Source organism: Salvelinus sp. IW2-2015, linkage group LG33, assembly GCF_002910315.2.
Source record: "Salvelinus sp. IW2-2015 linkage group LG33, ASM291031v2, whole genome shotgun sequence".
Classification (NCBI taxonomy): domain Eukaryota; kingdom Metazoa; phylum Chordata; class Actinopteri; order Salmoniformes; family Salmonidae; genus Salvelinus; species Salvelinus sp. IW2-2015.
The window spans coordinates 35,169,710-35,196,188 of record NC_036872.1 but is presented as its reverse complement, the minus strand read 5'-3'; the positions used below and the strand labels follow the sequence as shown (position 1 = coordinate 35,196,188).

The following is a 26,479-nucleotide window of genomic DNA, read 5'->3' as shown; positions in this document are numbered from 1 at the left end:
GACAGGAGCTGGAGATACCAGTGTTGAGAGCTACTGGAGACAGGAGCTGGAGATACAGTGTTGAGCGCTACTGGAGACAGGACTGGAGATTACAGTGTTGAGCCTACTGCAGACAGGAGCTGGAAGGATACAGTGTTGAGCCTACTGGAGACAGGAGCTGGAGATACAGTGTTGAGCCTACTGCAGACAGGAGCTGGAGATACAGTGTTGAGCCTACTGGAAACAGACAGTCAGCGCCGCCTCCTCCTCCTCTAAGGTAAACAGGATCTCCTCCTGAAGGTCGCTGGGAGACAATACCCTGGGTATTATTATGGGAAACGACTAAGAATAGATAACGAAAGTAAGGTGGCTGTCGTGCCTGTGGTTTGTGTTTGGATAGGACGAGCCAAAGCGGAAGATTTGTCTATAGAAGTGTTACAGTTGTGAAGATAATGTTCTTGGTGAGAGTGGCACGCAAGTGAAAGAGCGGGACACATGGTAAAATGTCAGAGGTTTATCAGTCTGTCTATCTTCATGGTAGTTAAGTATTGGAGTTGAAGGCCTAAATAGAGAAGACATATTTTGTATGCTGTTCATAAATGGAGACTTACTGTTCGACTGTATTTTATTCCAGATTTTGTAAGTATTATTTCTTTTACTTTAAAATGTGGAATATTGGACATGTAGGATAGCTAGACTGCATCTTTTTTTYTGTTAGTTTCGATTTTCTGTCACTTGTGCCTCCTATCTATTCTGGAATGTTTTAATTCTGGAATGTTTTAATGATCTGCCAACTACCTTCCCCATAGCTTTTGTTATACATTCATCTCACTACCCTGTTCTTCTCACTGCATGTAAACACTTCAATATTGTACCTCTTCTATTTTCCAAGTAGTTTCATGGCCAGGTCTCTGCGTTTCTTTCTTCATATTTGAAGTGATTTAAACACTTAAATTACTAATCTAACCACTGATGAATTGGATTACTGCTAAACTGACTTTGGTCTTCTGAGACATGGTGTGTGTTTTCCAGGGTAATCCAAATTAGTGATGGGGGGAGGGAATTGATACAGTTAAATATCGCAATATTATTTAGGATTATATCAATACTTTGACTCCAACTATTGATTTGTATTTTTTGTTTTGTTAGGTAGCTCTAGTCGGCTGTACCTGCACCAGAACAATTTTTCATCCTATAGCTTGTTCTCCATCTTCTTTTTAAATGGTGAGCCAACATGTTTTCAGCACTTTTATTTCCCTGACTGGTCTCTCGGCAGYAGACATACAGTCAGGTCCATAAGTATTTGGACAGTGACACAATTTGCATCATTTTGGTTCTGTACTCCACCACAATGGATGCTTTATGTGCTTTATGTGTAGATTTTCATCTTTAATTTAAGGGTTTTGTCCAAATTATTACCCGTGTAGGAATTACAACCATTTTTATACATAGCCCCTGAATTTTAGGGGCTCAAAAGTAATTGGRCAAACTGACATAATCATAAATTAAATTGTTATTTTTAATACTTGTTTGCAAATCCTTTGTAGTCAATGACTGCCTGAAGTCTGGAACCCATAGACATCTTCCCTGGCGATGCTCTGCCAGGCCTTTACTGCAGCTGTCTTCAGTTCCTTCTTGGTCTTGGGTGTTTTGTCTTCAGCAAGTGAAATGCATGCTCAATAGGATTCAGGTCAGGTGATTGACTTGGCCATTGCAGAACATTCCAATTCTTTGCCTTAAAAAAGTATTGGGTTGCTTTCGCAGTTTGCTTCGGGTCATTGTCCATCTGAACTGTGAAGTGCCGTCCAATGAGTTTTGAAGMATTTKGCTGAATCTGAGCAGATAATATAGCCCTAAACACTTCAGAATTCATCCTGCTGCTTTTTTCAGCAGTCACATCATCAATAAATACAAGTGAACCAGTTCCATTGGCAGCCATACATGCCCACGCCATAACACTACCTCCACCRTGCTTCACAGATGAGGTGGTATGCTTCAGACCATGAGCAGGTCCTTCCCTTTTCCATACTCTTCTCTTCCCATCATTCTGGTACAAGTTGATCTTCATCTCATCTGTCTATAGGATGTTGTTCCAGAACTGTACAGGCTTTTTTTAGACGTTTTTTGGCAAACCTCTAATCTGGTCTTACTGTTTTTGAGGCTTACCAATGATTTACATCTTGTGGTAAACCCTCTGTATTTACTCTGGTGAAGTCTTCTCTTGATTGTTGACTTTGACACAGATACGTCTACCTCCTGGATGGTGTTCCTGATCTGGCCAACTGTTGTGAAGGKGTTTTTCTTCACCAGGGAAAKAMTTMTTCTGTCATCCACCACAGTTGTTTTCYGTGGTCTTCCGGGCTCACCAGTGTGTTCTTTCTTGTTAAGAATGTACCAAATAGTTGATTTGGCCACACCTCATGTTTTTGCTATCTCTCTGATTGGTTTCTTTTGATTGTTCAGCCTAATGATGGCTTGCTTCCCTGGCAGTGACAGCTCTTTGGACTTCATATTGAGGGTTAACAGCAACAGATTCCAAATGCAAATGCCACACTTGAAATCAACTCTAGACCTGGGTGATCTGAAAAGTCATAGTCAAATCGATCAATAATTATTTTACCACAAAAAATATATACAGTCTGTAGAAACCAGGAGAATAAAGGTTCAGAGCTTCTGTGAAACATCAYAGCACAGTTGAAAAATATATGGCAAATAGAAATCCAAAATGGATGGTGTTAAGAGATAGATGGGAGGGGTTGAATGGAGCTGAAGGTTAGGACTAATAACAACAAGATAACTAATGTAAAACATACTGTGTCCTTATAATAACAACTAATAACTCATGTAAAACATACTGTGTCCTTATAATAACAACTAATAAGTCATGTAAACATACTGTGTCCTTATAATAACAACTAATAACTCATGTAAAACATACTGTGTCCTTATAATAACAACTAATAACTCATGTAAAACATACTGTGTCCGTAAACGTATATAGGTTTAGAACTTTTGTGAAGGAGCACAGTTTGAAAGATATGGCAAATAGAACCGGATGGACATCAGAAATAGATSGGAGAGGTTGAGGGTAGAGGAAGGACAGGAGTAAAAACAAACAAAATGAAACTATTGTTAAATAGATTGTGTCCAAWAAATGTATATAGTATGTATAAGCTGGAAATACAGGCCTGAGCGTTGTTGTTCACTAGTTTGCTCCGATTGGGTGAAGGGTGGTAGGGTTGGAGGGTAATAAAGGAAATATATATGTATGTATGTATGTATGTATGTGTGTGTGTGTGTGTGGGATTGGAAATGATGCAGATAATTACATTGATGGAAGCTACAATCTATCTACAATATTAAAGCTGATCTACCTCCTAAAAAAATGCCTCTAGACCGTTTATCTGCTTACTTGTAAATTAACTAATGAGGGAATAAAACACACCTGGACATGGAACAGCTGAGCAGCCAGTTGTCCAATTACTTTTGGTCCCTTGAAAAGGGGGGGGACCACATTAAAAAGTGCTTTAATTCCTACCCCGTTCACACAATTTGGATGTAAATACCTCAAATTAAAGCTGAAGGTCTGCACTTTCAGCTGATATTCATTATTTAATTTAAACTCCAATATGCTGTGATAGACAGCTAAAATAATAATAACTTGGTCAATGTCCAAATATTKATGGCCTGRCTGTATAGTGAGCAATATGTTTGGGACATCAAATAGCAATCAAATCGCAATATTGAATCAGGTGAATCGCAATATATGTATGGTACTGCGATTTAATATAATATTGTGAGGTCCCTGGCAATTCCCAGCCCAACACACACACCCTGCCAGCCCTAATGAAAATGCTGTCCCAAATTCTGCCCTATGGCAGCTAGATTAACTGGACCTGTTTAACAATAGTGAAATCAATAGCAAACCAGCCAATATAATGCATCAGAGATTCAGGGTTCAGAACATGCATGCGGTAGTCAGTCTATTCAATTACTATACCTCTTCAACTGAATCCATCTGGTTGCCTATTATCGGATGCATGACCCTGTTAGCATTGCTGCTATTGATTCAGAGGGGTTGGGTTAAATACGGAAKACCTATTTCGGTTGAATGCATTCAGTTGTGCAGTTGACCAGGTATCTCCCTTTCCCTTTTCTGATGCCGTCAGTACAGAATATGTGTTACACATTACATTCATTTGACATAGGATGCTTGTTTTGTTCATGGAGTTCCAGTGGCAAGAGCTATGGTAGTCTTCATTGATTTGAGTGTKAAAAGAAGACGGGAATGGCTGTTACTAATTGCGGTAGCTAATCTATATATGTTCCGGATGCAATAGATTTTTTTTTATGGCATAAAACAGATTTCTCTATTTTAATGTAGTAGACAATTTATTAGTGGCGAGTGCACCGTTATTTTATTGGACCTGAAGGCCCCCATTTTTAAATGCCAAGTATTTCAGAAATTCAGAATTGCTCTTCTGCAATTTGATCATAAAAAAACGTTGAATTTGAAATGATGAAACCTCCTGTCTGTCATACTATGGGTGGCAGGTAGCCTAGTGGTTAAAGCGTTGGRCCAATAACCGAAAGGTCGCTAGTTCAAATCCCCAATCCGACAAGGTGAAAAATCCATCTGTGACCTTGAGCAAGGCACTTAACCCTAATTGCTCCAGGGTCGCCATTGTCCAGGGTCGCCATTGCTCCCGTCACCATCGTGACCCAACTCTCGTAGGGTGTCAGAGGGAGAGTTGGGGTTTGCAAAAAAACACATTTCCAATTCACACATGCGTGTAATACATACTTGTACATGTGTGAAACAGGATAAATATAACCACCCACCTAATTATTATTRTTATCTCTCCTCTTCCCAGATAAGCCATGATCCCCATCACTGAGCTGCGTTACTTTGTAGACTGCCAGCCGGCCTACCGCATCCTGAAGCCATGGTGGGACGTCTTCACCGACTACATCTCCATCGTCATGCTCATGATCGCCGTGTTCGGGGGCACTCTGCAGGTCCGTTAGAGGACATTCCCTTTTTTTTCCTATGTACTTGATCTTGTTTTTGTTCAGCTTCTGTTACAAATCAATTTAAAGTGTTATTTGTCATATGCACAGGAGACAGCATAGTATGCACACACTACAGTAAAATGCTTACTTTACTATTGTCCATGTACTTAAAATGCTTTTGTTTCATTCTAGGTCACCCAGGACAAGATGATCTGCCTGCCCTGCAAGTGGGTGGTCAACCAGACCTGCAGGAGGTATTTCAATGCTACTCTGTCGGCCCCGCTCTTGTTGGAGCCCAAAGGGATCCAATACAACCTGGATCGCCACCAGTACAACTACGTAGACGCTGTGTGCTACGAGAACCGCCTGCACTGGTTTGCCAAGTACTTCCCCTACCTGGTGCTACTGCATACCCTCATCTTCCTGGCCTGCAGTAACTTCTGGTTCAAGTTCCCCCGGACTAGCTCCAAACTGGAGCACTTTGTGTCCATCTTACTCAAGTGTTTTGACTCTCCCTGGACCACCAGGGCTCTGTCTGAGACGGTGGTGGAGGAACGCGACCCCAAGCCCCACAAGATGAACGGCTCCATGGATAAGAAGGCGTCGTTTGTCAGCGAGGACGTGGAGGCCAGCGTCCCCATGCTCCAAAAGACAAAGTCTCGCCTGGAGCAGGGGATCGTGGATCGCACTGAGACAGGCGTACTGGATAAGAAAGAGGGCGAACAGGCAAAAGCTCTGTTCGAAAAGGTGAAAAAGTTCCGCATACACGTGGAAGAGGGAGACATTGTGTACAGGCTCTACATCCGACAGACTATTATCAAAGTCATTAAGTTCATTTTTATTATCTGCTATACGGGGTATTATGTGCACAATATTCAGTTCAGTGTGGACTGTAGTGTGGATATAGAGAGCCTCACAGGGTACAGCATGTATCGTTGTGCCCATCCTCTGGCCACGCTGTTTAAGATCCTAGCCTGCGTCTACATCAGCTTAGTGGGGGTTTACGGATTAATTTGCATGTACACTCTCTGTTGGATGCTGCGGCGCTCRCTGAAGAAATACTCCTTCGAGTCGATACGAGAGGAGAGCAGTTACAGCGACATACCGGACGTGAAGAACGACTTTGCTTTCATGCTGCACATGATTGACCAGTACGACCCTCTGTACTCCAAACGCTTTGCTGTCTTCCTGTCCGAGGTGAGCGAGAACAAGCTGCGGCAGCTCAACCTGAACAACGAGTGGACTCTGGACAAACTGAGGCAGAGAATCACCAATAACTCCCAGGAGAAGCTGGAGCTGCACCTCTTCATGCTGAGCGGCATCCCAGACACAGTGTTTGACCTGATAGAGCTGGAGGTAGTTTGTGTAGAGTGTATTCCATTTTGTCCACRTGCCTTGATTTGGTCTATTTTTGAATGCACACACTGTAGAAACTTTGTGATTTGTTGTACATTATAGGAAAAGTACTCGCACATCTGAGTCGCAGGTGTGTCGGAATAATTACAGGATGTCTTAAAAGAAGAAACTTGTACACTGCTCCTGCCAATGTCACTTCAGTTTATTGAGCTTAGATATCGGCCTCTCGGTCCGAATGTATTMTTTTTTGTTATTATTGTAGGTACTGAAGCTGGAGCTCATTCCAGACATCACCATCCCTCCTATCATCGCCCAGCTGGTCAACCTGAAGGAGATGTGGCTGTACCATACCCCGGCTAAGATCGAGGCTCCCGCCTTGGCCTTCCTCAGGGAGAACCTCAAGTCCCTCCACATCAAGTTCACCGACATCAAGGAGATCCCTCTGTGGATCTACAGCCTGAAGAACCTGAGCGAGCTGCACCTGACGGGGAACCTGAGCGCAGAGAACAACCGATACATTGTTATTGATGGGCTACGGGAGCTGAAGAGGCTCAAGGTGCTCCGGCTGAAGAGTAACCTGACCAAGCTACCTCAGGTATTTGTTTCTTTTTTTTATCTTCCTCACTCTATCTTTTTATCTTGTCTTTGTTTGTTTTTCATGTAATTTATAGTTTTAATCATTTGGTTTGGGAGAGGAGCCCCTGTCAAACCCTGTTGTTTTTCCCCCCTCTTCCTGCACTGTAATATTTCACCTTTTATGTATGATGTTCTTCACCTCAGGTGGTGACGGACGTGGGRGTGCACCTCCAGAAGCTGTCAGTCAACAACGAGGGCACCAAGCTGATGGTCCTCAACAGCCTGAAGAAGATGGTGAACCTGACTGAACTGGAGCTGATCCGCTGTGATCTGGAACGCATCCCACACTCCATCTTCAGCCTGCACAACYTGCAGGAGATTGACCTCAAGGTTCGTTTGTCATTGCTGTTTATTACGTTCCATTAATGTTGCAACATTCTTGTAACTTTCCCAAATTTCCCTGGTTTCCCAGAAATCCTGGTTGCAGGATTTGAGATTGTGTGCTTATTCTCTCCTCATTCCAGGAATCTGCCAATTGAGATTTCAGGAAAWCCAGGGAATTTTGGGAACGTTACAAGAATTTTGCAACCCTGCGTTCAGTGTACTTTTAATTTGTGTTCTCACCAATTGTATTACGTGATTGTATTGTTTTTATTCATCTAGATGATTTTATTATATAAGTGACTGGTTTCCCGGACACATTAAGCGGACTCTCACACCAAATTGGTTTGGAGCATTTTTTCTGAATTCTGCTACTTTTCCTCCCTTAGTTCGGTTAGTTTGGGCTAGTGTGAACACTCTATCTGCACTCAGGAATGCACTAAACAACGCACATGGTTCGCTCAAAAAGGAAAATCTCGGTCTGATTAATTTCGTACCGTGRTGCGGTTCGCTGCCGGTGAGAATGCAGTCCAGACCAAACACAGGAAAATAACCAGAGCTGCGCAGTATTATTGGTTGCTTGACTGAGAGCATTTGATGAAGTGCATGCAGTACCATAACTTGATATCTCTGAAACATTMTGTGAGTAGCTGCACATTTATGACCACATCCAATGCAGATTARGTGACTGGGGCTATACCGKGGATATAGGCTACTGAATATAGACTATTCAAATCACATTTTAATTGTCACATGCGCCAAATACAAGCGGTGTAGACCTTACAGTGAAATGCTTACTTACAAGCCCTTAACCAACAATGCAGTTTTAAGAAAAAATAAGTATTTACTAAATAAACTGAAGTAAACAATAAATAAATACAAATTTAAAAAAKAATAAAATGAGTTTCATTTTCACGTCACAGTTAAAGCAGCTTTTACGCTGTTACCTTCCGCATGTTGTTGAAAACTAAAGTGAAAGTAGTATGACATACAAGTTATGCTTTTGATTATCATAGATGGATTTACTGCGATCATTTCTCTCCAATAAACAAGTTGAACAGGTGGTTTTGTTTAGGCATTCTAGTTAGTTTGACATTTTGGCAATGTGAAACCAACCTGACCCCAAAGAAATAGTGTGTGTATATGTATGTATGTATGTATGAATATATATACAGATATATATATATATATATATATATATATATAAAATATGAGGCCCAATATCAGCAACCATCACTCCTGTGTTCCAGTGGCACAAGGGCATTTCTATGTGACCCCAAACTTCTGAACGGTAGTGTACGTACATACATGTATGTATGTGTAACAAATAATCAAACTCTGATTCGAACTACAGCTAAGTGAAAACCTGTGTGAAAATGCCCCAAATCTAGTCCAGGACTAAGCTTAATCTGTGTCAGGGAAACTGGCCCTGTATTTATTAAATGTTTTTGTATGTATGAATGAAATGTATTATTATTATTGTCATCATTGAAGGACAACAACCTGAAGACCATCGAGGAGATCATCAGCTTCCAGCACCTGCACCGGCTGGTCTGCCTTAAACTCTGGTACAACCAGATCGCCTACATTCCCATCCAGATCGGCACCCTCAACAACATGGAGAGGCTCTATCTGAACAGGAACAAGATCGATAAGATCCCCAGCCAGCTGTTCTACTGTCGGAAGCTGCGCTTCCTGGACCTGAGCCACAACAACCTCACCTACATCCCAGCAGACGTGGGGTACCTGCAGAACCTCCAGTACCTGGTAGTCACTGCTAACAGAGTGAGTGCTTTCCTTTTCAGATTTGGTTTGTTGTACAAACATTTCTGAGGGTGTATTCTGGTTTAGTTATGAGGAAAGTGTTGTCTGTAGCCGTGTTGACTCATCTGAGAACTGTGAATCAAATCCCATTAACATATTGTGAAGTGATAGTCACATCCACCTGACACTATAACATATTGTGAGGTGATAGTCACATCCACCTGACACTATAACACATTGTGCAGTGATAGTCACGTCCACCTGACACTATAACACAATTCGTGCAAGTGATAGTCAACTCCACTTTCTGACACTTGAACTATTCGTGAAGGTGATATCACAGTTCCACCTGACACTAAATAACACATATTGTGAAGTGATTAGTCACTCCACCTGAACACTATAAACATATTGTGCAGTGATAGTCAACTCCACCTGACACTTATAACATATTGTGCAGTGATAGTCACGTCCACCTGACACTATAACACATTGTGCAGTGATAGTCACATCCACCTGACACTATAACATATTGTGAGTGATAGCACGTCCACCTGACACTATAACATATTGTGCAGTGATAGTCACGTCCACCTGACACTATAACATTTTGCGTGATAGTCACGTTCACCTGACACTATAACACATTGTGCAGTTGATAGTCAATCCACCTGACACTATAACACATTGTCAGTGATAGTCACGTCACCTACACATAACAATTGTGCAGTGATAGTCACATCCAACTGACCTATAACCATTGTGCAGCGGATAGTCACCGTCCACCTGACACTTATAACACATTGTTGCAGTGATAGTCACATCCACTCTGACACTATAACAATTGTGCAGTGATAGTCACGTCCACCTGAACTATAACTATTGTGCGTGATAGCACATCACCTGACCTATAACAATTGTGCAGTGATAGTCACATCCACCTGACACTATAACACATTGTGCAGTGATAGTTCACGTCCACCTGACACTATAACATATTGTGCAGGTGATAGTCACATCCACCTGACACTATAACATATTGTGCAGTGATAGTCACGTCCACCTGACACTATAACACATTGTGCAGTGATAGTCACTCCACTGACACTATAACATATGTGCAGTGATAGTCCACATCCACCTGACCTATAACACATTGTGCAGTGATAGTCACATCCACCGACACTATAACATATTGTGAGTGATAGTCACATCCACCTGACACTATAACATATTGTGCAGTGATAGTCACATCCACCTGACACTATAACACATTGTGGCAGGGATAGTCACTCCACCTGACACTATAAACATATTGTGCAGTGGATAGTCACATCCACCTGACACTATAACATATTGTGCAGTGATAGTCACATCCACCTGACACTATAACATATTGTGAGTGATAGTCACATCCACCTGACACTATACACATTGTGCAGTGATAGTCACATCCACCTGACACTAATAACATATTGTGGAGTGATAGTCACATCCACCTGACACTATAACATATGTGAGGTGATAGTCACATCCACCTGACACTATACACATTGTGCAGTGATAGTCACATCCACCTGACACTATAACATATTGTGAGTGATGTCACATCCACCTGACACTATAACATATTGTGAGTGATAGTCACGTCCACCTGACACTATAACACATTGTGCAGTGATAGTCACTCCACCTGACATTATAACATATGTGCAGTGATAGTCACTCCACCTGACACTATAACACATTGTGCAGTGATAGTCACTCCACCTGACACTATAACACATTGTGAGTGATAGTCACATCCACCTGACACTATAACACATTGTGCAGTGATAGTCACATCCACCTGACACTATAACAACATTGTGTCAGTGATAGTCACATCCACCTGACACATATAAACATATTGTAGTGATAGTCACGTCCACCTGACACTATAACATATTGTGCAGTTGATAGTCACTCCACCTGACACTATAACACATTGTGGCAGTGATAGTCACATCCACCTGACACTATAACACATTTGTGCAGTGATAGTCACATCCACCTGACACTATAACATATTGTGCAGTGATAGTCACATCCACCTGACACTATACACATTGTGCAGTGATAGTCACGATCCACCTGACACTATAACATATTGTAGTGATAGTCACATCCACCTGACACTATAACACATTGTGCAGGTGATAGTCTACATTCACCTGACACTATAAACACATTGTGCAGTGATAGTCACATCCACCTGACACTATAACACATTGTGCATGATAGTCACAATCCACCTGACACTATAACATATTGTGCAGTGATAGTCACGTCCACCTGACACTACCTCTCGATCCCACTTTTCTTTCTTTTCGCCCCACTTAGATTGAGACCCTGCCCAACGAGCTGTTCCAGTGTAAAAAGCTTCGTACTCTGAACCTGGGTAACAACTGCCTGACGTCTCTGCCGTCACGCTTCGGGGAGCTGACGGCCCTGACCCAGCTGGAGCTGAGGGGGAATAGACTGGACTGTCTGCCCGTGGAGCTGGGGGAATGCAGGCAGTTGAAGAAGACGGGCCTGGTGGTGGAGGAGGACCTCTTCAACACCCTGCCCACCGAGGTGAAGGAGCAGCTGTGGAAGGTGGACAAGGAGACTGCCTGAGTAAATAGGGGGTTGAAGGATGGTAACTCAGTCGAAACAGACACAGGCCGGACACCTGGAAGACTGAAGAGGACTAGAGAGGACTACACAGACTCGGACAGCTCGTTAACAGAGCAGCCCCTGCTCACTCTGACTGTATTCAACTCTACTGCAGGGATGCTTTTCAAGGGAATCAAAGTCCCACCGCCATGCCACTTTTTTTCCCAAACGTAAAAAAAGATACAAAAAAGTCTGCCGTGGGATACAGTGTGTGCTTTGAACAAGATGATGAGAGATGTCAGCTCGACTGTGTTGCACGTGAGGATACAAAATGCTAATGCCATATTCCTGTAAGAGAAGGGACTCTGCAGGTGGGCAGTGTAATTGTCATTCAGGCAGGGTATATTATCCTGTTACATACAGTACAATAGGCCCCCCTTGATAGATTCTAGTCCATAGGGTGCTAAGTGGCAATAGTTAGTTGCCCACTCTCAGTATGTGCCATGAGAGATGGTGTATAGCTACTGTCAGCAATGACAGGAGGAAGAAGCTCCATTAAAGGAGGATTCTCCAAGATCTCTGGTCCTGTGTTCATTACTCTAGTGTGTGAGTGTGTGAGTGTGTGAGTGTGTGAGTGTGTGAGTGTTGAGCTGTGTGTGTGTGTGTGTGTGTGTGTGTGTGTGTGTGTGTGTGTGTGTGTGTGTGTGTGTGTGTGTGTGTGTGTGTGTGTGTGTGTGTGGTCCATTACATTCATAACAGAAAATATCTTAAATGGGGAATTTTCCACTCAAAATTGGACGGACCTAGCTGAATTTGTCAAATCAAATAATGTTGTAGCGGCCAGGTCTTTATTCCTTGCTCACTGACTGACATTTTAGTTAATATGTTTTACAAAGTGCTTAAGAACAGCCCTTAGCTGTGGTATATTGGCCATATACCACACMCCCTCGGGCCTTATTGCTTAAATACACCAGTGGGTTTTTTTCTCCAGTGGCAATTCGGCAAATTGTTGTWTTATCAGTAAGTTATGTCAAAGTAAACGTAGCCGACGACTGCTATACAATCCATTTATATTACTTCTCCTATGCATCAGCACTGGAATGTGCTGCTTAAATCAGATAAAATGTCTGTAAGCAGCTGAGGGATGGGGCTGGAGAATTGTAACCACTCTCAAATTCATTGGCGGAGCCATGCAGCCATGGACTAAGCATTCTCAGKCTCAATGGAAATTCTCCTTTTGAAAGAGGTTTTTATTCCAGGACTAAGATTAATCTGAGTTATATWMWYCMAKWRWYWMTKGRWKWATATATCATTCATTTATAAGTCCACAAATAGATATAGCAATTACAGATAGACCCTTTCCTCAGCAATCCACTGCTGATGACATTGACAATCAACTCTTATTTCATGGTGTTATCTCAGACATACTTATCTCTTAAAATGGAATTATGCAAATATTCATGCTAGACTAGATATTGAGACAAGACTAACAGAAGGGATCTGTTTTTTAGACACAGATTAGTCCAGGCCTAAAAACCATTCTCAGTCTCAATGGAAATTCTCCTTTGAAATAGGTTTTTATTCCAGGACTAAGCTTAATCTGTGTCTTGGAATTGGAGTTATATTATCCAAGAATCAATGGGTATATATCATTAATTTATAACTCCACAAATGGATATAGCAATTGCAGATAGCCCCTTTAAGCATATTTCATAGTTATGTCAGGGATCATTTTTGTTTTTTGCGTACAAAGTAACCACACATATGAAATATATTGTACTGAACAAACATATATAAGCAACATGCACAACTTTCAAAGATTTGACTGAGTTACAGTTCATATGAGGAAATCAGTCAATTACAATAAATTAATTAGGTCCTAATCTATGGATTTCACATGGCTGGGGATACATGTATGCATCTGTAGGGGCGTGGATCAGAAAACCAGTCAGTATCTGGTGTGACCATCATTTGYCTCATGCAGCGCGACACATCTCCTTCACATCAGGCTGTTGCCTGTGGAATGTTRWCCCACTCCTCTTCAATGGCTGTGCAATGTTGCTGGATATTTGGTGGAAACTGGAACACGCTGTTGATTCAGAGCATCCCAAACCCCACCGCCACCATCTCTTCACAACGTTGACATCTGCAAACCACTCGCCCACAGGACGCCATACATGTGGTCTGAGGTTCTCAGGCTGGTTGGACCTACTGCCAAATTCTCTAAAATGACATTGGAGGYGGCTTATGGTAGAGAAATGAACAATCTCTGGCAACAGCTCTGGTGGACATTCCTGAAGTCAGCATGCCAATTGCACGCTCCCTCAACTTGAGACGTCTATTGCATTGTGTTGTGTGACAAAACTGCACATTTTAGAGTGGCCTTTTATTGTCCCCAGCACAAGGTGCACTGGTGTAATGATCATGCTGTTTAATCAACTTCTTGATATGCCACACCTGTCAGGTGGATGGATTATCTTGACAAAGGAGAAATGCTCACTAACAGGGATGTAATCAAATTTCTGCATAAAAAAATATGGAACATTTCTGGGATCTTTTTATTTCAACTCATGAAACATGGGACCAACACTGCATCTTGCATTTATATTTCTGTTCAGTGCATTAACAATAGCTACCTGGATGGCATCAGCATTATGTGGATTAATGGCAGTATTTGAAAAGAATGGTCATAACAGGTTGAATTCAATCAAACCCACACTATAGTATTTCCACTTCTGGGGTCTATATAATACAGCATATTATAGTTGAGGCGACTGAATAAACAAGATGAATCACAATAGACAGATTTGATTCAATCTGTCCCTTTGTCAGGCTACCACAGTGAAGCATAGCCATCACWATGAAGGGATCTTGCTCAACTGAAGGGTGCATCTCTCTTTCAAAAGGAGAATTTCCATTGAGCCTGAGAATGCTTAGTCCATGGCTGCATGGCTCCGCCAATGAATTAGAGAGTGGTTACAATTCTCCAGCCCCAATCCCTCAGCTGCTTACTGACATTTTATCTGACTACATTATGTTCATTTTCAGAATTAAGGACCAAAATTGAGTTAGGATTTGAAATAAAAATGTTATTGGTCACGTACACATATTTAGTAGATGTTATTGCCGGTGTAGCGAAAAGCTCCAATGGTGCAGTAGGATCTACACAAAAATAAAAAAAAATAAAATGGAATTAAGAAATATATCAACTTTAGGACGAGCTTTGTCGGAGTGGCATTGACTAGAATACAGTATATACATATGAAATGAGTAAAACAGGATGTAAACATTATTAAAGWGATCAGTGTTCCATGGGTACTTTGGCCTTGTTAACTTGTACTTAAAGATGGGGATCGATGTTCAAGTTGATCCTTAATGTGTGGGTGCCATATTGAGCTACCGGTTACTACTGTTCATTAGTGTTGATACGCAACCATGAATGGGGCTCTATGCTCTAGTTAAGAGGTTGTTAGTGTGCAGCTGAAATGGCACCCTAAGTAATGCACTGTAGGGAATAGGATGCCATTTCAGATGCACCCTTCAGTTGAGTTTTCATTTCAAACTAGACATTATAGCTGTTATGAGTCTGACAACCAAATATCTGATCCTCATAGGTCATTCCATATCCATCTATTTGTTCTTCAACTTCTATTTTTGTGAGTAAAATTCTATACCACCCCCGGCATTTCTGGGTTTGTCTCAGTGAGCATGATGATGTTGCGATGATTGTGGACTTCTGTATGCAAGGTCAACGCATGGCTCTGACACAGCAGCACAACACGTGCATAGAGGTGCTGTCTGGAAACAGGGATTATAACACAGATGCATAGAACATTGCTGTGGATGACATGGAGATTAACAAATTATGCACAGTGATTTTATGACTGAAGGACAACACAAACAACACCGGAATGATAGCTGGCTATGTAAAGCTGTTCTGCCATTGCTTGTCTATCGCACTTGATGATGGGCAAGTGCAAGAAGTTAAGAAGATTTAAAGCAAAGGAAGATGGGCTCATTGTAATGGTTGGAATGGAATTAATGGAACAGAGTCAAACATATGGAAACCACATGTTTGACTCCATTCCATTGACTCCATCCCAGCCATTACAATGAGCCCGTCCTTCTATAGCTCCTCCCATAAGCCTCCACTGGTATTTATGTTCTTAAAAGGTTATTATGACATGCACGTTTCCTCAGCAATCCACTGCTGTTGACGTCGACAATCAACTCTTATGTCATACTTGTCTCTTCATGGAATTATGCAAATATTCATGCTAGACTAGATAGTGAGACAAGATTAACAGAAGGGATCTGTTTTTTAGACACAGATTAGTCCAGCACTAAAAAGTATTCTCAGTCTCAATGGAAATTSTCCTTTGAAATAGGTTTTTATTCCAGGGCTAAACTTAATCTGTTTCTGGGAAACAGCCCCTAGATGAATGCAGCCCATCATCAAGTGTGAGGTGTCTTGGAGAAAGTGTGTACCCTTGTGTCCTGTGCACCGCTTGTGATTGGATGGTCAGTATGGAAACTATGCATTCGGTGCACAGTTTGTGTTGAAGTCTGTTAATCGTTGTGTCATCCCATAGAAATCTATTTAAATAAGGGTTTTTATTTATTTTAAATCTATCACTCACTCAATTAATCTTCTTGAAGCCATTAGTATTTTTGTAGATTTTCAGGTTATGTCTACATTTTTTTTTTCAATTTTATTTTGGATTTTGTGTTCTGTATAGCATAATCAAGTGTTGAATGCAATACCTAATTATGATAGTTATTCATTAGAAAAAKAGTTGCACTTACACATTTTTCTGACCATTTTTCTTCAGTGATGACAGTTATTATTAGTACAGTACACTATAACCTCAGGAAATGTACATTTCAGTTTTATTCTTGCATTTTTTTGGTGTTGCTTTAATAGCATTTTTTTTACTACTATTTTTATGTTCWTTTAAACAGTTGTTATAYCACACATTTTTATAATTATATATGTTTTGAAAAATGTTCTAGTCAATATGATTTAATATATTTAATATTAATTGTAGCTTCAAAATTATATTTAGAACTTTGAAAAATAAAAATAAAACACTTTTGTTTCTGAAATCATACATCACATATGTGTCAATCGATATATTTTGTGTGTATTCATTTGTGTTGTTTCCTTTGTTGCTCACTTTAATTAAGAGTATGGAAGAAATTGATGTGTACAGTAATGTTTTAGAGCCATCATAGATGTACAGTAGACCCTACTCCTACCACAATCCCATGTAGTTCTATTTTTAAACTGGAATGTCATCCTCCAACATGTTTTTTTTACACCATATTTTGTTTTTAAATCAAATTCCTCATCTAAGAGACTGACAACCCCCATTTTACTACTAGTAAGTGGTGTATCAGCAGTATTAACTTTGTTGCCAAAAAAATCTCCCAGCACTTCAGGAAAATAACATTGCTATTTTGTTTACATGCAATGATGTTGTGAAATGTCTATTTGATCCTAATTATGCCCTAAAATATTGTCATCATTCCCCTCCTTTAATTCCTCTTGTGAAATTACAGTATAATAAACTTAATAACACACATATACTTATCTCATTTTAGCATTTGCTTCCTGGATCAATTTGTGTTGATTTTGATCAATTAAGTGGGCACTTTACACTGCCTAACCACAACAATCAAGAGGCTTGATAKGTATATGAAGTACTACTTTATTGTAATAATATTGGAATATGAGATCTTTCTATTTTCTAATAGACATTTGAGCACAAGTCTGCAAGTAATTATGTTGACCTTCTCTAGATGAGAGAAAAAAAGTTCCATCATAACAGTAGTAAGAAAGGCCATGTGAGGATGTGAAAGAACCAGGTGACAATGGTCGTGGCCTCTAAACCTTCAAGCTGCTGGAGCCTATTCCAACTAAACTACTGAAAGAGATGCTTCCTGTGCTTGGCCCTCCTATGTTGAACATAAAAAAATCGCTCCCAATCCACCGGATGTGTACCAAACTAAAAATATAGCCTCTCTTGAAAAAGCCAAACCTTGACTCAGAAAATATAAAAAGCTATTGGCCTATATCGAATCTCCCATTCCTCWAAAAAAAWATGAAAAAGCTGTTGCGCAGCAACTCACTGCCTTCCTGAAGACAAACAATGTATATTAAACGCTTCAGTCTGGTTTTAGACCCCATCATAGCACYGAGACTGCACTCGTGAAGGTGGTAAATTACCTTTTAATGGCGTCAGACCAAAGCTCTACATCTGTCCTCGTGCTCCTAGACCTTAGTGCTGCTTTTGATACCATCGATTGGAAACCCTAATTGGTCTACAAGGACAAGTTCTGGYCTGGTTTAGATCTTATCTGTTGGAAAGACACCAGTTTGTCTCTGTGGATGGTTTGTCCTCTGACAAATCAACTGTAAATTTTGGTGTTCTTCAAGGTTCTGTTTTAGGACCACTATTGTTTTCATTATATATTTTACCTCTTGGTGATGTCATTCGGAAGCATAATGTTAACTTTCCCAGCTATGCGGATGATASACAACTGTACATTTTGATGAAACACGGTGAAGTCCCAAAATTGCCCTCTCTGGAAGCCTGTGTTTCAGACATAAGAAAGTGGATGGCGRCAAATGTTTTACTTTTAAACTCGGACAAAACAGAGATGCTAGTTCTAGGTCCCAAGAAACAAAGCCTGGTAACAGATGGAGAATACATCATGAGGCGGTGGCTCCATCTGCTGGACGTGCCAGGTCTCGACGGGCTCTCCGGACAGGACTAATTGRGGCTGATTGGGAGCTGGTGAGTAATCAAGGGCGGATTGCTCACCAGCTGTGTGAGGCCCATAAAGCTGCCAGAAGGGCAGCACACAGGAAGAGGACTAGGKGAAGTGAGGTGACTTCCATTTGGTTGGATACGGTTACCCGAGGGAGTTGAGTTTGTGTGCCATACAGGAAGACCCGGGGCCCAGGAGAAGGTATCCCGGGGGGATCTCATGGGGGAGACATGTTCTTTTTGATTTATTATTTAATAAACCGAGCTAATCATAMTATGTCCGTGTCTGATCCACAATATCAAGACTGTTTCAAGGACAGCTTTTTTCCATCTATGTAACATTGCAAAAATCTGGATATTTCTGTCCAAAAATTATGCAAAAACATTTATCCATGCTTTTGTCACTTCTAGATAATGCTACTGCTACCTGGATAAAGCACTAAATAAGCTTCAGTTAGTACTAAACACAGCTGCTAGAATCTTGACTACAACCAAAAACGTGGATCATATTACTTCAGTGCTAGTATCTCTACACTGGCTTCCTGTTAGGGCTGATTTCAAGGTTTTACTGCTAACCTACAAAGCATTACATGGGCTTGCTTGAAACCCGTCAGTCTATTCTTGTTCTGAGAAATGAAGGCTATTCCATGCGAGAAATTGCCAAGAAACTGAAGATCTCGTACAACGCTATGTACTACTCCCTTCACAGAACAGTGCATACTGGCTCTAACCAGAATAGAAAGAGTGGGAGRCCTCGGTGCACAACTGAGCAAGAGGACAAGTACATTAGAGTGTCTAGTTTGAGAAACAGACACCTCACATGTCTTCAACTGGCAGCTTCATTAAATAGTACCCACAAAACACCAGTCACAACATCAACAGTGAAAGAGATTTGCGTCAGTTCAAATCTGGTATCAGGACAAAATGTGATTCAGAGTCACCGAATATACTTTAAGTATTTTAATTAAACTCTAGCGATAAATGGTAAATGCAATTTTCGTATATACGGGTTCACTGTATCACCGCGCAGGGTAGAACAGGGAACTCTGGAATGTGCTCAAACAACAGTTTTTATACTATGACAGCTTTAGTTCCAACCCGTCCGTTGGCCTATCACTCACAGTAGAGGCTGAGCGCGGTTTAAACTTTGCTCAGCCTATCGCTGGCACTCGGACTGGTCCCAGTCCCTTGGTGCTCACATCTGTCCACATCTGGTCGTTGCGTAGATTAGATCCGTCTTGTGTCTCCCCCCCGATTCTACACTCAAACAGTTCCTTATTTGGTATTGTCCAGTGTCCTACCCTCCCTGGTTGGCCTAGAGATATGCACCCCTCCTCTCTCCAGATTGACCACAGCTTGTATAGCCTGTCACTCTATGTTGATCAGTCTTTACACACCTACACACACACACATCTGTATTGTTTGTGTGTGTGTGTAACAAAACAATATTCATCTTCAAACAATATGGTAGCGGGTTATAGTGCATAAACATAAATCCTAACAACAGTGAAGAGGTGATGCTGACCTTGCACTCAGTTCTTGGGCCCCCGTTGCATGTTTTGTTTTTGTTTTTTGCCCTTGCACTACACAGCTGATTCCAATAACCAACTGATCATCAAGCTTTGACTCTTTGAATCAGCTGTGTAGTGCTAGGGCAAAAAACAAAACGTGCACAGGGGGGCAGGACCACGTTTGGGAAACACTGGTCCAAAAAGGTCACAGTCCCAGAGCTACTGGTAGTGGTTTCGTCTTCAACCGAAAATGTGTGTTGCCCAAAAAATGTATTCCCTTTAAATATTCCCGCTGTAATGACGTTTTCCATTTTAACCAAATTACCCAATCCAATCTATCTGTTTCAACGTTGATCTCGTGTACGTAATTGGTATCAGCTGATCGAGGCCGGTGGCAACCATAGAGATAATTAGAGGACACGGCGTCGTATCTGTCCGAWTATGGAATCTATGAGATCATGGGCAGCGCCATTGACAGTAAAGCTTGCTTTGGGGCACTAGAGTCCTCTATCTATTTTTATTGCGGCAACAACAAATATGTGATTTCACTTCTTGCCACTGTGGGTATTACATATAGTTTCGTGGTGTATTCAGATTCTGCGGTAATCAAACACGGGCGATTGAAATTCATGGTCTTGTWTTTTTCGGCTAATACAAAACACTACGGTATAATTCGTAATTTTAACGTCCGATAAGTAGGCTAATCGAACTATAGACGCAGCGGAACCTATGTGCGTTCAGTGTATGACGCTAGTCGAATCTATTTGTCTGATGCACCATCTCATCTTCCGGCGTTAAGAAAATGGTGAGAATATTCAATCTTACCACGCATGTTTCATGTATAATCTTTGACGAAATGCACATAACATGTAATAAATACAACGCCTGTTATCACTGAACACAGTCATCTTTGTTTGAAGTAAATATTTTGCAGCTGTAAGYTTAGGGAGCAACACATTAGCTTACGCGTCTGCTTCAATGCCAATTTCCACTCCCTGACAATACAATCGACCTAGTTATTTAGTCAACTTCTTGTGAACAAATAATTGCAGGCAATTCTTAATACGTAGATATGAAGGATTAATTAAACAAATAAATGCTTCAATTTCAATAATGGTAAGTTACAGTTCATATAAGGAAATCAGTCAATTAAAATGCATTCATTAGGCCCTGATCTATGGATATCACATGACTGGGAATACCTATCAGAAAACCAGTCAGTATCTGGTGTGACCACCATTTGTTGCATGCAGCGCAACACATCTCCATCACAGAGTGGATCAGGCTGTTGATTATGGAACGTTGACCCACTCCTCTGCAATGGCTGTGTGAAGTTGCTGGATATTGGTGGGAACTGGAACATGCTGTTGATCCAGAGCATCCCAAACATACTCAATGGTATGYAGGCCATGGAAGAACGGACATTTTCAACKTCCAGGAATTGTACACAGATACTTGCGACATGGGGCCGTGCATTATGCTGAAAGATGAGGTGATGGCAACAGATAAATGGCACGACATTGTGCCTCAGGATCTTGTCACGGTGTCTCTGCATTCAAATTGCCATCGACAAATTGAAATTGTGTTCGTTGTCCGTAGCTTATGCTTGCCCTTACCATAACCCCACCTCCACCATGGGGCACTCTGTTCACAACGTTGACATCAGMAAACCGCTCGCCCACACGRCGCCATACAAGCTAAGCTGTCTGCCATCTGCCCGGTACAGTTGAAATCGGGATTCATCAATGAAGAGTACACTTCTCCAGCGTGCCAGTGGCCATCGAATGTGAGCATTTTCCCACTGAAGTCGGTTACGACGCCAAACTGCAGTCAGCTCATGACCCTGGTGAGGACGACAAGCGGTTTCATTAGCTGTCTGGGAGGCTGGTCTCAGACGATCCCACAGGTGAAGAAGCCGGATGTGAAGGTYGTGGGCTGGCGTGGTTACACGTGGTCTGTGGTTGAGGCCGGTTGGACGTACTGCCAAATTCTCTAAAACAACATTGGAGGTGGCTTATGGTAGAGAAATTAACATTAAATTATCTGGAAATGGCTATGGTGGACATTCCTGCAGTCAGCATACCAATTGCACACTCCCTCAACTTCAGACACCTTTGGCATTGTGTTGTGACAACTTCACTTGTTGCATTTATATTTTGCGTTTATTTTAGTTCAGTATAGTTAATGAAGGAAACAATTCACAACTTTGTGCTTTTTGAACAATATTTAATTATTTTCAAATCCCTTCTCAGGCAGTGACACTGCACACAGACCTTGGGGATTTAAAAATCGAGCTGTTCTGTGAACGTGCCCCGAAATCATGTGAGGTGAGTCATACACTGTGTGTGCGTGTTTGCTCTGATCATGGTGTCTCACTGGTCTTTGTTCTATCTCAATACTATCCCTGGATTAGTCACCTCCATCGATAGAGGACTTACCATTCTATAAACGCATGTCATACAGCAATTGGCTGCTACGCACTAGCGCAGYACCGGGATTAAACACTCTTGTCAAGTCAAACAGTAGTTACCTAGTCACAGCCATCTACTACAGCCATCTTCCACCTCTGCACTGTTTTCAGTGGAAATGTCATGCTATTCACTGCAGTTGAGTTGATGTGCTTTTCCTAAAGCCAGCCGGGCAAGTAGCCTTCCCGCCCRCTTTGAGCCACTGGCATGGTCCTTAAGCCAATGCCTTTATACTGTACTTGCCTTTTAATCGGGATGGTAATGATTTTAGTAGCTTATTTTAAATTTGATGTTGAACTAGCACATCCAATCACCATCCCTGCTTTACATCCTTTGGGTCTCTAGGACCAGGATTGAAGAACACTGCTCTACACTAGCAAGTCATTACAGTTGGCTGTAGCCAATAGATTGCTCTAATCAGAACTTTCTGTTTGTGTTGACAGAATTTCCTAGCCCTGTGTGCAGGTGGGTTCTACAATGGCTGCATATTCCACAGGAACATCAAAGGGTTCATGGTTCAGACCGGCGACCCCACAGGTAGCTTCATCAGAACTGCATTATCGTGTTGGAAGGCTTATTGTTTTAAAAAAAAAATTTTTTTTAATTAAAGGACCAATAGCCCAATGTACAAGTCAATTACTTTATCAGATACCAATTGTCAGCATGCCACTCCAAACCCATGGAGTAGTTTGTTTTCTGATCATGCAAAGAAAATGATCCTCCTCWCTCTTGACAACATGCATTACTTTTTTAATCTTGGAAGGCACTGGAAAAGGAGGGACGAGTATTTGGGGACGRAAATTTGAAGATGAGTTGAGTGAACACCTAAAAGTGAGTACCTCAAAGGGACAGGTAGCAACAATTCTGGGTATATATTAACTGACATTTTTTCATTTATTTCCGTGCAGCATAATGTGCGTGGCGTGGTTTCTATGGCGAACAACGGCCCCAACACTAATGCCTCCCAGTTCTTCTTCACCTATGCCAAGCAGCCCCATCTGGACATGAAGTACACCGTGTTTGGAAAGTAGGTCATTGTTTCAGGACTTAATGTGGTTGGTTAGCCAACTAAGAGGATTATCAACAATGGATTCAGCTACAATCTGCCGTTGTATGTCATTGGGGATCCAAATAAACAAACCGTGTCAGTATTTAATGTGGTTATAAGTGATTGCTAGCAGATCATGACTTGAATCTGTTATTTTGACCTAAACACATTCTCTTGACTGTGCATATTATGTGGTTTGTGTTAACTCCAACATTTTGTTGTGAACTAATGCAATGCTACAATGCTTTTTCCCCTCTGTTTATTGTCTTTCGATAAGCAGAATAATAGATGGCTTGGAAACACTGGATGAACTGGAGAAGCTCCCGGTCAATGAAAAGTCATTTCGGCCGCTGACTGAGACTCGTATAAAGGACGTGACTCTTCATGCCAACCCATTTGCAGGATAGACTGTCTTAAGCACACGAACACACAACCTGACATCTGCCAATTTAGGTGAAATCTTCATTTAAGCCTCTCAAWTGTTTAGACCATTTATCAACCAGAGGCCTTTGATTGAGTAAGGCAACTAAAGAGGCTTTCAATGGAGTGTAAAACATATTTCCCTTCTCATTGAATTTGGCATSTAGAATGTCCTCAATGCTCGGCCCTTGCAGCTATGTGAGCTCAATATGTTGGTTTTATAAGTAATTTGTTTAATMATTTGTTTGTTCCAAATAAATGTTTTTTTTTATACATTGTGTGTTTTCTTTTTTACACCATGATAACTTGACATGCCCAGGGTTTGTGAAATCCTTAAAGAAAACTGCATTTGTGGAGTTGCTGAGCACAGCCAACGATAGTGGCTCAATTAAGATTAGTTCACTCGGGCCGTTTACCATTGGAAACAATAGTTMGTTCCGGTCTAATTAACTTGGTGTCTCCCACACACACCAATCCAATAGCAGCTGGTTCTGGTCTACTTAGTAGTTCGTTGACTTTAATTTAACCGTCTCTGGTACAGCCACAAGTGAACTTGACCGATATAAAATGTATTGTAATAGACGTTCTAAAAGCAGTTACGGCCTCGGAAGGATTTCAGGTGAGTCGGATTTCATTGCATGTTACCCCTCAATCACACCGAAAGTAAATGCACCAGAAGTACATTCATTTCCAATGGAACGCTGGGTTTGCCTCGCAGTTGCACTGCGTGCTGTGGTACAGACGTTGGATTTATCAAATGAATGCCTCAAACTAACGGTTTGACAGTAGCGGTATCTAACTTGTAACTACGRAAATAGTTTTGTCAAACAGATTGTGAACCCAAAAGTGTACGTTTTATTCTAGAGCGGGGATAATAAATATAAACAATTTGGTTAGGGTGTAGGGGCAGATTTATGTTGTCTTCAGGAGATTTTATTTACTTTATCTAGTCTGATCAGTGGAGTAATTCTTATAACAATGGGCTACAATAAGAGGGTAATTACTGTGCTTGTCTGCAAGAACTCTACTGTTATTCCCCACAATTATTTTATTATTACACTTCCCAATTTTGCCTGTGTTATCACATATTTGAAATCTGATATGGCTACTGGTGTCTTTGAAAATGAATTATGAGGATGTGTTTTTGCAGTCATATATCGGCAGTTTTGAATAAGTCATACAAATAAGCATTGGATATTATCTCCAGGAATTAAATATTTTGTACATTTTAGTATTATGCACATCCTAGGCAGAGATGGTAGGGGTACTCACAACTCATAAACACATTCTGTCCATGTAGAATAAGATAATGTTAAGGATCTTGCAAGTAGAAAAAACATCTTGACTAACCCAACTTGTAGAGAAACGCCAATGCCATCCTCTCTTTCATGTTGCCAAAACGGTCTATGACTGTCCTAGGCTAGCTACCTGGCTAAAATGCTTGCTCACTAGCCTAACTTCCTTTCATGGGCAACAATGAGCCAGCTAGTTAACATTTGCCTACTATATCTAGCTACATATTGAACTTCCATCCTCTCAGGCAAGGAGCACAATGTATGAATTTATGGTTGGATCAGAATCGCTGTTATAATTGGAGAATTATGTAAAACCACCAGTCCAAATCCCTATCTCCAGGCTAATGCTTGCTCACTAGCCTAACTTCCTTTCATGGGCAACAATGAGCCAGCTAGTTAACATTCGCCTACTATATCTAGCTACATATTTAACTTCCATCCTCTCAGGGAAGGAGCACAATGTATGAATTTAATGTTGGATCAGAATCACTGTTAGAATTGGAGGAAACCACCAGGAAAGGGCACATTTTTGCTGGCACAYATCGTCCTCCGCTAGCCACCGGAGGACAACAACACAAGGAGATGCAACAATTCAAATWATTTCTGTAAATTATGTTCGACTTTTGATGTGATTGGTGTGAAGCCAAATCCAAGCCGGCTTCTCTAAACACTTTTTTCTTGTTGGGTGTACCAGTGTAACAGTATAGCTTCCGTCCCTCTCCTCACCCCTAACTGGGCTCGAACCAGGTTCCCTCTGCACACATCGACAACAGCCACCCTCGAAGCATCGTTACCCATCGCTCCACAAAAGCCGCGGCCCTTGCAGAGCAAGTGGCCCTTGCAGAGCACGTGGCTCAGTATGACGAGGTCATGAACRTCAACGTCAGGTAGAAGATAATAATAACCTGAAGTTTTACGTTTTGAATGACATACAGTGCATTCGTAAAGTATTCAGATCCCTTGACTTTTTCCTTTTTTTTTTTTTTTTACGTTTACAGCCTTATTCTAAAATTGATTAAACAATTCCCCTCATCAATCTACACACAATACCCCATAATGACAAGGCAAAAACAGGTTTTTAGAAATGTTAGCAAATGTATATATTTAAAAAAAATCAGCCCTTTGTGTTAGAGTAGCCAGACGGAAGCCACTTCTTAGTAAAAGGCACATGACAGCCCGCCTGGAGATTGCCAAAAGGCACCTAAAAGACTCTCAGACCATAAGAACCTAGATTCTCTGGTCTGATGAAACCAAAGAT

At 41.3% G+C, this 26,479-nt stretch overlaps 2 protein-coding genes and 1 long non-coding RNA gene across 5 annotated transcripts in view; 2 read left to right on the top strand and 1 right to left on the bottom strand.

Annotated features, from left to right (window-relative positions):
• LOC111957499 (volume-regulated anion channel subunit LRRC8A) overlaps positions 1 to 14,252 on the top strand; it is a 17,139-nt gene extending 2,887 nt beyond the window's left edge. For 2 of the 3 annotated variants that reach the window (XM_023978335.2, XM_023978334.2), the window contains exons 3-8: positions 4,854 to 4,998; positions 5,185 to 6,348; positions 6,611 to 6,943; positions 7,129 to 7,314; positions 8,800 to 9,090; positions 11,452 to 14,252. In XM_023978335.2, the coding sequence (XP_023834103.1) occupies positions 4,861 to 4,998; positions 5,185 to 6,348; positions 6,611 to 6,943; positions 7,129 to 7,314; positions 8,800 to 9,090; positions 11,452 to 11,727 (2,388 nt within the window). In that variant the 5' untranslated portion in view covers positions 4,854 to 4,860 and the 3' untranslated portion in view covers positions 11,728 to 14,252. Of the gene's footprint in view, positions 1 to 135; positions 257 to 4,853; positions 4,999 to 5,184; positions 6,349 to 6,610; positions 6,944 to 7,128; positions 7,315 to 8,799; positions 9,091 to 11,451 lie in introns of those variants that run through there. The other variant, XM_023978336.2, reaches the window with a different exon arrangement.
• LOC139023584 (uncharacterized) lies at positions 9,254 to 10,166 on the bottom strand. The gene is made up of 4 exons (XR_011474728.1): positions 10,093 to 10,166; positions 9,624 to 9,663; positions 9,512 to 9,585; positions 9,254 to 9,336 (listed from the first exon to the last, which is right to left on the bottom strand). It is a non-coding gene; the product is annotated as an uncharacterized lncRNA (long non-coding RNA).
• Positions 14,253 to 20,383: 6,131 nt separating the features above from the next.
• ppil3 (peptidylprolyl isomerase (cyclophilin)-like 3) lies at positions 20,384 to 24,199 on the top strand. Its single transcript, XM_023978169.2, has 6 exons — positions 20,384 to 20,795; positions 22,243 to 22,317; positions 22,902 to 22,995; positions 23,222 to 23,289; positions 23,367 to 23,485; positions 23,787 to 24,199. Exons 1-6 carry the CDS (start codon positions 20,793 to 20,795, stop codon positions 23,911 to 23,913), a joined length of 486 nt encoding a protein of 161 aa, XP_023833937.1. The 5' UTR covers positions 20,384 to 20,792; the 3' UTR covers positions 23,914 to 24,199.
• Positions 24,200 to 26,479: the final 2,280 nt, after the last annotated feature.